The sequence below is a fragment of the Fulmarus glacialis genome, unplaced genomic scaffold (assembly GCF_000690835.1).
Source record: "Fulmarus glacialis isolate BGI_N327 unplaced genomic scaffold, ASM69083v1 scaffold10264, whole genome shotgun sequence".
In the NCBI taxonomy this organism is placed as follows: Eukaryota; Metazoa; Chordata; class Aves; order Procellariiformes; family Procellariidae; genus Fulmarus; species Fulmarus glacialis.
The window spans coordinates 1-10,308 of record NW_009206075.1 but is presented as its reverse complement, the minus strand read 5'-3'; the positions used below and the strand labels follow the sequence as shown (position 1 = coordinate 10,308).

General features: G+C 36.6%; 1 protein-coding gene across 1 annotated transcript in view; it reads left to right on the top strand.

The window, feature by feature from the left end:
• The window catches only part of LOC104075191 (probable tubulin polyglutamylase TTLL1), a 14,587-nt gene extending 4,509 nt beyond the window's left edge, over positions 1-10,078 (top strand). The window contains 6 exon segments of the mRNA XM_009575615.1: positions 1,384-1,518; positions 1,687-1,795; positions 5,101-5,244; positions 7,017-7,103; positions 8,273-8,436; positions 9,949-10,078. Of these exon segments, the coding sequence (XP_009573910.1) occupies positions 1,384-1,518; positions 1,687-1,795; positions 5,101-5,244; positions 7,017-7,103; positions 8,273-8,436; positions 9,949-10,078 (769 nt within the window).
• The last annotated feature ends 230 nt before the right edge of the window (positions 10,079-10,308 follow it).

The window sequence follows — 10,308 nt, the reverse complement described above, 5'->3', positions numbered from 1 at the left end:
TTTATTTAATATAGATTCATTCACTTTTTAAATTAGTACAAAGGAAGAATGCATTTATATGAAACAAATATATTTTCCGTTTGGAGCACAAAATAATACACCTCATGTTGGTGATCTGCTTCCAAGTGGATGAAACAGGTTAGCGATCTATGTTTTTCTCTGACTAGTAAAAGTTTTGATCACACAACTAATGTTAAATTTTTTCCTGTTATGAAGTGACTGGCTGAATATCACTTGAGTCTTTTTCTTTTTTTTTTTCCCCTCCTTTTTTCCCTCCTTTTTTCCCTCCTTTTTTCCCTCCTTTTTTCCCTCCTTTTTTCCCTCCTTTTTTCCCTCCTTTTTTCCCTCCTTTTTTCCCTCCTTTTTTCCCTCCTTTTTTCCCTCCTTTTTTCCCTCCTTTTTTCCCTCCTTTTTTCCCTCCTTTTTTCCCTCCTTTTTTCCCTCCTTTTTTCCCTCCTTTTTTCCCTCCTTTTTTCCCTCCTTTTTTCCCTCCTTTTTTCCCTCCTTTTTTCCCTCCTTTTTTCCCTCCTTTTTTCCCTCCTTTTTTCCCTCCTTTTTTCCCTCCTTTTTTCCCTCCTTTTTTCCCTCCTTTTTTCCCTCCTTTTTTCCCTCCTTTTTTCCCTCCTTTTTTCCCTCCTTTTTTCCCTCCTTTTTTCCCTCCTTTTTTCCCTCCTTTTTTCCCTCCTTTTTTCCCTCCTTTTTTCCCTCCTTTTTTCCCTCCTTTTTTCCCTCCTTTTTTCCCTCCTTTTTTCCCTCCTTTTTTCCCTCCTTTTTTTTCCCCTCCTCTCCTTTTTTTTCCCTCATTTCTTTCCTCTCCTTTTGTTTTTTCCTTTTTCCCTTTTTTTCCCTTTTTTCCCCCCTTTTTTTTTTCTTTTTTTTTTCTTTTTTTTCCCCCCTATTTGACTTGGAATCTGAAGAATGTCACAATCTGAAAGTTATCTTAGCTTTTCACAGTGGTTTGCAATTGCACACCAAGCATAAATACAAATATTCTAGGAGTATAGACCTTGACTAATGAAGGTAATGTAATACGTACTCTTTGCTTGCCTGAACCATGCCAAGCTGTAAGTGCTCTCCAAGGAAAAGACTGGTTTGTAGATCTGTGTTCTGAATGGCTCAGTCAGCTACCCTGTTAACTTCAAAACTGAGTTTAAATGGTTAGTTGAACTTGGTCATCTCTTTAGTACTTTAAACCTTTTTTGGTATATAATGCCTGATGCCAAGTGTGTATTATTAACCACTACAACTTTATACATTGTCTTGGCAAAAGATGCAAGATTTCTGTCAATCCAAAATTTACAAACTACTTCTAAAGAAGAAAAAGACTTACCAGATTATATCTTTGCAATTGTCACATTCTGAAACATGATTTGTGTTTTTCAGGTTTGTATCTCAGTCTTCCAAAGAAGCCTATGTGATTTCTCTCTATATCAACAATCCGTTACTTATTGGTGGAAAGAAATTTGATCTTCGTCTATATGTTTTAGTATCTACGTATCGTCCACTGAGATGTTACATGTAAGATTGTATATATTTGTATTTTGTTTTGAGAGAATGTTTAATGTAGTCAAAATAATGTTGTGCATGTTGCGCAAAGAAGTTTAACATGTACATGGTATCCTAGGATGCTCTTTTCCTTATTTCTTATTGGGGTTTAACACATTTTAATGACTTTTTGCATTTAAGGTATAAACTTGGATTTTGCCGGTTTTGCACAGTAAAATATACACCAAGTACAAGTGAATTGGATAACATGTTTGTGCATCTTACAAATGTTGCCATTCAGAAACATGGGGTAAGTGTCCTGAGTTCTTAGGTGTTTTTTTGTAGGAAGACTGATTTTCTTGAATTGTCTCCAAAACTTGAAATAAAAAGTTTTATTTGTCATATTCTTCATCACCTTGCAATTAAAATACTTCGACTTGAACTTACAAATAAATAAATTTCAGAAGACTGCAGATCAAAAGTATGCAAGATAATGAGTTACAGCTCTGTAATAAACTGTGATATCTTCAGTATTGACTTGCAGTGGTTGAAAGCAGCGGGTTTTTTCCAAGTCTCCTGTCATTTAAATGCTAATATGGTCACTTAGCAATTGATTCTGTGAGCAGTGGAATTAATGAAGCCTGGTTCCTGTGGATTTGTATTTTATAATAGCACTTCAATATCGTCTTCCTGATCTCCCCTTCCCTCTCTCTCTCCCATGCAGTTAATTCCGCTTTCCTATTTCCAGCACTTATTCATCACAGTACTTTCCAGCTTCTTCCTATGTTTCCCTCCCCCGCCCCCACCTTCCTTCTCTGGATAAGAAAGGGAATGTGCAGTTGCGAGCTTGGAGATAAACGTTTGCTGCCTGGCCAGCTGGTGACTTCCTCTTCAATGGACAAAGATGGAGTTCTGCCTGCAGAACAGTTCTGTCCTGTAATTTGCCATTGATATTCATAAAACATGTGGAAACCTGATAGCTTTGACAGCACTTCCCGATGTCAAAATAGGCTTAAATTCACTAGTGGGAGGAAAGGCTAGTGGGTCAGGGGTGACATGAACAGATGGGCATACAGTATCACTGCCCAAGCCTTGTTTCTTCAGGGAATCCACTTGATGATGATGACTGTCCCTTTTGCGTTTTTAGCGGATGTCTGTGATTTATAAGCCATGCCTCTGTTACGGTAATTAAAACTCTGTTGTCGCACTTCCTAATTTCACAGGTTTTATTTTAAGAGTATAGGAAAAAAACGTGTATGTACATACACGTATGCATACACTCATGCATATATATTTATATGTGTATACACATACACTTACTCACAAGATACATATAATGTATCTTAAATTGCAACCTTGCTAAATATGCCTTGTCTATTATTGTTCTGTAAGATGTGCAGCATAGCAGAACTGTTTTTATCTGGATATTCCTGTAACAACAATGTGAATTATAAATATCAGTTATGGTGGTAGTTATAAACCAGAGTAAGTGTCAAAATATGGCATTTTTCAGTACTACAAACATTTTCTTGCTCAGGTGCTGATTTGTGAAGTGCTTCAAATGCATTATGATTTGACAGGGCACACTGAGAATTAGTTGTGGTGGAAGCAGATCCCATACAACTTAGAGCATAAATCATGGTGCTGCCAGTAGCAGTGAACAGGTGAGGCATGTGATGTGTTGCCTATCCTGTTACTATGCGCCCTTTTATCTTCTCTACCTGTTAAAGAATGGCCTTCAAGATTTCTCCCAAATAAAACTAGAAGTGAAAGTAGTGGTGGGGTCACTTTGAGAGAAGGGACAACAGAAATGGGTGTAGAAGTAGCAGCTTAAAAATGTGGAGTTATTACCAGAGTATTTGAAAAACTTTTTAGAAATTCCGAAACACTAATATCTGTTGAGTTTTGCAGAAAGAGGTGAAAAAAGTTTAATGTAAAGCCACCCTATCCATCCTATCTGTTTTAAACGTGTCTGTAACTTTGGAGGCACTTAGGCTGTACAGTTTTAGAAGAAGAACCTAACATGAACTGTCAAGTAATTTATCAAAATTATGAGGAGGTCTGGAAAAACTCTTTAAGTTCTAGCTGTTAATCTCTACTCTAATCCCTACATGAACCATAGGGTTCCAGTGTGTTTGCACCCTATAGGCTCATGGGAAAACATCCCTAATTTGAAAAGTGTACAATTCAATATCGGGGGAAGGGAAAGGGTAAAATGAAGGAAGGAGGGTAAGTCAGTATACCCATTGTAATGTTTGTGCTGGAAAATACAGTTCTAAGTCATTATTCATTGGATGTGTAATACAAACAAAACAACAGTAATTCTTCTACTTAATTATTTTCAGTTAGTGATCTTCTACGTAACCTGCAATATTCTACTTTGTTTTAATATTTCTAATTAAAAAGCTGTGATTGTGTAAAGCTCTACCCAGTTGCAATCTATTTTGATTTGAGTACTTGTTCTGAAATGCAGAGGGTTGAAACTTTGATCTCTGTTCCCTTGCTGGAATCTGGTCTCAAGACATTTTTTCCATGCAGCAAGTCCTGAGAACCAGGACTTATTTCTTTATAGTCTTAAAGACTCAGATCTTTATTTTTACAGTCCAGTTTTCCAAATTTACTAAGGGGGGAGCTGTAGAAAAAGCCTAAAAATAGATAGAGGCTTCTCTGACCTTGTCTTAGAGGACAACAGATTTTGTTCCTTTGAGAACTTTTTTGTGCTCTATGCATTCTGTGTTTTATAGTTTAGCAGGCATACAATCATTAATTCTTAGAAATGCTCTGAGGAGAACCTTTATAAAGGGACAAAGCATTTGTCCTGAGAGTTATTTGAGGGCTGAACGTGTGTCTTTCCATCAGTAAGAATACCCTCAGTTTGCTCTTGTCTTTCCATGTAGAGAGAATATAGTGCAGAGCCTTGTTAGCCTCTGAAAAGACAAATGTAAGGTAACCTCCTTTTTTCCCCTGTTCTGTTTTAGTAGCACTTAGTGTTTTTTCTATATCAAAATACTGAATTACTTGAAAAATTAACCTTTAAAAATAATTCAGGTGTCGTTTCACTGTCGTCTTGAATGTAACTGTTGTCAGTAGCACCATTAAGAAGGTACCGTGTTTGCCTTTTGGGAAACAGACAAGTCACATTTTAAATGAATAAACACAGACAAGCACTTTCAAGTGCTGCATTTTAAAACAACTAACTTCAGTGAAATTTAGCTATTGCTCACTTAATTATTTCTCCCTTCTCCCCCGAGGAGGAAAAAGTTCAATTCTTTCCTTTCACATTTTAAAACTTAAATTTCCAGATCATAGATTTTATTTTACTATAAAACTGTAAAAGTACCAGTTGTTCTTTTCTTCTAAGAAAGATTTATTACTTGATTTGCGATGTGTGATATAAACATATACAGCTATAATAAAAGCAGTTGTTCATATAGAGGGCAGTTCAAAGTAAAGCTGAAGTCTTCATAAAGCTGTAAAATAGAGTAAAAACAATTTGCTGAGTTTGTTTTTAGAGCAATACTTGTATGTAAGTATAAGTGGGCTTTTTGTGTGAATGAAAGAAAACTGCTGAACAACTTCAAAATCTTAGACTGAATTAACTCCTTAACTCTTCAGGATGATTACAATCATATCCATGGAGGCAAGTGGACAGTGAGTAACTTACGCCTGTATCTGGAGAGCACCCGTGGAAAGGAAGTCACAAACAAATTATTTGATGAAATTTACTGGATAATTGTGCAGTCGCTGAAGGCTGTTGCGGTGAGTACTGTTCCTGGAATGCTGCCAGCGATAGCGTTACGGCTGCAGGCTTCTTATAACCATGAAAGTGAGTTTGCCATCAAAACCCCTAAAATCTATTTCCTGCTATTTGAGAGATGGTGTTGATGCTGATTTCTGCAATTCTGTTATCTTTTGATTTCTCTGAGCTGAGTGAACTTGAATTGTGGGTGGGTGAGCTATCTGTGCATTTTGAAGAAGTGAATGAATCTCTTTCCTTGAGGGCTCTGTGAACTATTTAATATGACTTGATACTGCCCTTATGAATAGTATTAAGCTCTGCCAAGGGACGTGACGTCATTTCAGCAATAACAAATGTGTCAAAGGAAAAATAGCTCTGGAGGACAATTTATCAAAGAAAACGTAAGGCTATTAGTTCAGCAGAGTTACATAACTTACTTTCACCTCTTTTATACATGAGTCATGTAGTTATCATGAACTCTTATTTTGAAACAAAGAAGAAAAGTAGCAATCAATCCTCTGCTTGAGTGACTTTCTGGTGTTTGGGTAATATCCCATGATTACATTAGAGAGTAGGTATCACTCTGTGGGTCAGCTGGGGTAGCTGGAGAGCTCACTGGTGCCAAGGACTGTCCTGTTCCTAAGTGCGTGGTCCTGTCATCTCTTTTGGGTTGGTCCTGGCACCATCGTGAGCTGAATCGGCTCACTCGCCCAACTGACAATTACTATCTTGCTTTATGGAAGGGTTAGTATTCTGGCAGTGTGATAAGCTGAATCACCTCACTGAAGGACCAGATGAACACCAGAATCAGCATGAGAAAGAGGGACAAGGTCGTGAAGCTAAATCAGTGGGAGGTGGGGAAGCATGGCTCAACTCAGCCTCTGCTGTGCAATCATATTTGAAAACAGATGTGAGAAGAAAAGAGATTTAATGCAAATGTTAGCAGAACCTTAAAAGAGAAAGGAAAAAGTGTTGAGAATTATTGAGCATGAAATGTTTTGGTCCTCTGTCTTTCTGACAATGGCAAATGTAATGAGAGATGTTTGTTCCTCCTTCCCCCTTTCGCTCCCGGAAGAACTGAAAAGCTTTCACTATTAGTCTAGGGGAAACATCTCACTAACCGGTTACAAAGGTTTCTTTAGAAGATCTGATGAGATTTGCATGGAGAAAAAGTCTTACCATGCATACTGCGAATGTTTAGCAGATGCTGGAAAACTACTGATTCTCTAGCGGATGTGCATCTCAGCACAACTTGGTCCTTGGTCTCTCTTTTTTGGGATCATAGTTGACTTGAGCTAATTATAATTTTAAAATATATCTGGTAATTGTTTGACCTCAAATTTCTGCATAGTTACAGCAGCATAATAAAAGAAACGTCTTTGAATAAGTCTCCTTTTTCTGAAGTTTAAAGAATTCACGATTATGTGAAGCTGTGTTATGTAACTTTTAAAACTTCCTGATTTCTCCTGATGCATGCAGGCTTTAAATATTGTTATTACTTTTACAAAATATGAAAACACTTTTATTTTCACACTGGAAACATAATGGAAAATTAATGTAACTTAGTACTTGGCATTAATGCAATCGTTAATATTGAAATATTTATTTACAGCTTGGAAAAAAGAAGTAATCCTGAACTTACTAGTTAGCAAGCTTATATTAGAGTTACAACACTGAAAACTGTTGTAGAAGGTTCATAATGTAATCGCATGTGATTTCTAGCAAACAAAGTGTGTAATCAGGTTACTTATGTTGATTTTAATACATATTGTTGTCTTTTTTTTTTTTTTAGCCTGTAATGAATAATGATAAACACTGCTTTGAGTGTTATGGATATGACATTATCATTGATGACAAGCTTAAACCATGGCTAATTGAGGTAAAGTTACGTAAAATACAGGGGAAAAAACCTTCCTTCTCATTTCACAGAATAAAACTAAGTAGATTTCAATGTAGTCTTTCCTCTTTTGAAACAGTATCTTTTGTTCTTCAGGTAAGTGGATTAAGAAGAATGTTGGAAAGCAAAATAGGCCGTGTGATGACCAAGCTAGCATGTGCTTTTGTTTCCTATTTGTTTGGTGTTTCTATTTGTTTGTGGCTTTCAGTTTTGTCTTTTAAATCCAGTGCATCCATACAATTGGACTTTTCAGAGGCAGTCTGAATGTTAGCAGCCCTATTAGATACTCTGTCAGTAGCTGGAAAATTGGCATTGGCTTGATGGAGCATAACATCAAACTTAAGTTTTAAATGCTGTCATGGCCTTAATGTTGCAGGTTGAGAGGAAAGAAAAGGGGCACACAAAGGATGATTGGGATGTTTAGAAGGCTTTTTTTTTCCCCCACATAAATTTCTCTTTAGTGTATTAACTTTGGATCTGTATGCTCAACATAAATTTTATCCAGCCCTCTTCCTTCTCAATCTAATTGAAAGTGAAAGATAAAAGGCAAATGGACTTTATAAACAAAAACAAACAAAAAAGATCTGTTTGTTGTTCTGATAACATAATAAATGTGGAACATAAGATATGTTAAATGAACCCCAGTTTTAATTAAAACAAGAGGCAATGTAGTGCTTTGAACAGAGAGCACGTATGTGTTTCTCCAGCTCACAGTTTAACAGGGGAGAACTCAGATTAAGAACATAAATAAAAGCTGTTTACCTAGGAGAAACCCACAGATTCCTGTATATAACAGCTGTTGGAGTGAACCAGGCAAATTGTGAGCACTGAAATTTAAGAGTTTTGTATCCATGTAAGCTTAGAAAATTAAACAAAAATCTATGTCTTGTCTGATTAACCCTGGTGAATCTAGTCTCAACAAAAATCTTCAGGCTGACACTGCAGACACTTGGTGGTGTGGTGCTTTTGTTTTTAAGTAAAAAGAAAAATGCCCAGTGGGGGATTCCTTCCAGTGTCTGAGGAACTGAAAGATGTGCTTTCAGACGCTGAGTCTTAATTTCCCAAATAGTACATATAGTCATCACACATGCTGTTTGAAGAACTATATACCACTCAGGAAATTGATGCTGACATCTTTTTTTCTTTTGTAGGTTAATGCTTCCCCTTCTCTTACTTCCAGTACTGCTAATGATCGCATCTTGAAGTATAATCTTATTAATGACACACTTAACATTGCTGTGCCTAATGGGGAAATTCCAGACTGCAAATGGAATAAATCTCCACCAAAAGAGGTTCTTGGCAATTATGAAGTCTTGTAAGTTTTATCAATGTTCTATATAAATGCAAATGTTTTTCAGTCACCTCACTTTTTTAATGTGTAATGCAGACCACAGAGATAAGGTGAACTTCATTCTGATGTGAAAAATGGGCACAAAGTACCACTCCATTTTTTTGGAGCTGCAATAGCAATGTTGGAGGTGGGAGTGCGTTAAAGCAAAGTTGCCTTGCCTCGTCTCCAGAGGGAATGTTACTTGTCTGATAATCCCCTGCCTGCACCTTCTGAGCTTCCAGCAGCTAGATTTGAGGGATAGAGGCAAAGAGAGTGTTTGTCTTCTACATGTGTAGAACTTTAATTGTATTGAGTGTAATATATAGGTGGTAGTTAAATAGATATAATAGCTATTTGATACAAATTTTCTCTCAGTTCATAGAAATGATGCCTCTTGACTCCTGTAATTCATGGGTGTAATAATAATGAGTTGCCAGGTATTTTTTAAATTCCCCAATCTGTAGTACGAAGAGAGAAATGAAAGAGATGGAGATCTTTATATTGGAGTGTCTGAAGGATTTGTCTAGGATTGATTGGTCTTAGGCGGAGGAACACTGATTTAAATACCATATTGATGATACAGTTTCTCGTCTTTTTGGAGAAAATATTCACATAGGTTCTCTAGCACTAGTGGTACAATTGTTCAGTACATCAGGAATGCAGTTATGTACATAGTTGATCCACTAGTTCATACTGATCTTAAATACTCTTTCTTTATACTAGTAAAGACAGTTAAATATAAGTGTTGGCTGAATTATGATCTAAGTTTTACGGTAGCTACATGGTAGCTGCAGATACCTATACAGTAGTGTAACGAAGTATATATTATGACTCTTCTACAAAATATTGTAGTATTACCTTTTGATAATTATGCATCTGTAGCCAATTTCTGCTTGGAATTTGCGTAGCAGCTGAGAGGTAAGTATATACTGAGGCTCTGAGGCCATAATGGGCTTAGATATTTAAAGAACTACTTGTCACTGTGGTTAAGTGTTAAAAAATACATGTCATCAAATGCATTTAATTTAAGCACACTGTTTTTCCCTACTCGCTCTCTGATGCAACAGTGGAGTTTTTTAACACTGCAGCTAACAGCCCTCTGCTTGAAGCAATAGCTTAAGACTTTATTAAACTGCCAGCATTCTGATGTTCCTTAACCACAGACCTACGTAGTGAGGAGAAATACAGAAGTACATGGGAAATTTCACAAGCATAAAATTTCACAAACTCGGGAGTTCAACCAAAGCTGCCAGATGATTTGTTTCTTTCAAAAAGTAGCTGAAGATATTTCAGTTGATCTGTATTGTAACATCATGTGGTAGTATATTTCCTTGAACAATAGCTGCATATCAAACTATGCATGTGTAAACCTGTGTGTAGAACAGCTTGTATTGAATTTCAGTGCTAAATATTAAGCAAAATAGAATATAGAGGACCCAGTCTTGTTTGTGTAGTGAATTGCAGGACAAGGTATTGAACAGGTTATCTTGTTTTCAGATATGATGAAGAGATGGCGCAAAGTGATGGGCCTGATCGTGACTTGCGAAGTCGTTCTGGGCAATCCACTGGAGTAAAAGGAAATCGTGCAAGAGATTCAGGAAAGCCTGTACTAACCACCTGGAAGTGATAATAGAAAAAACAGCTGCACTCTTGGTAGGAAGACATCACGAACAAAAATGCAGTTTTTGAACGGATTCCTCTATTTTGCTACATTGCATGTGGGAAATATTAAAACAGGACAATACAGCCTTTGAAAAAAAGTGAAACAAACACTCTAAAACCAGTAACTGTACTAGACATACACTGACTCGATGATTATTACAATAATATATACATAGTACGTATGTATATATAATT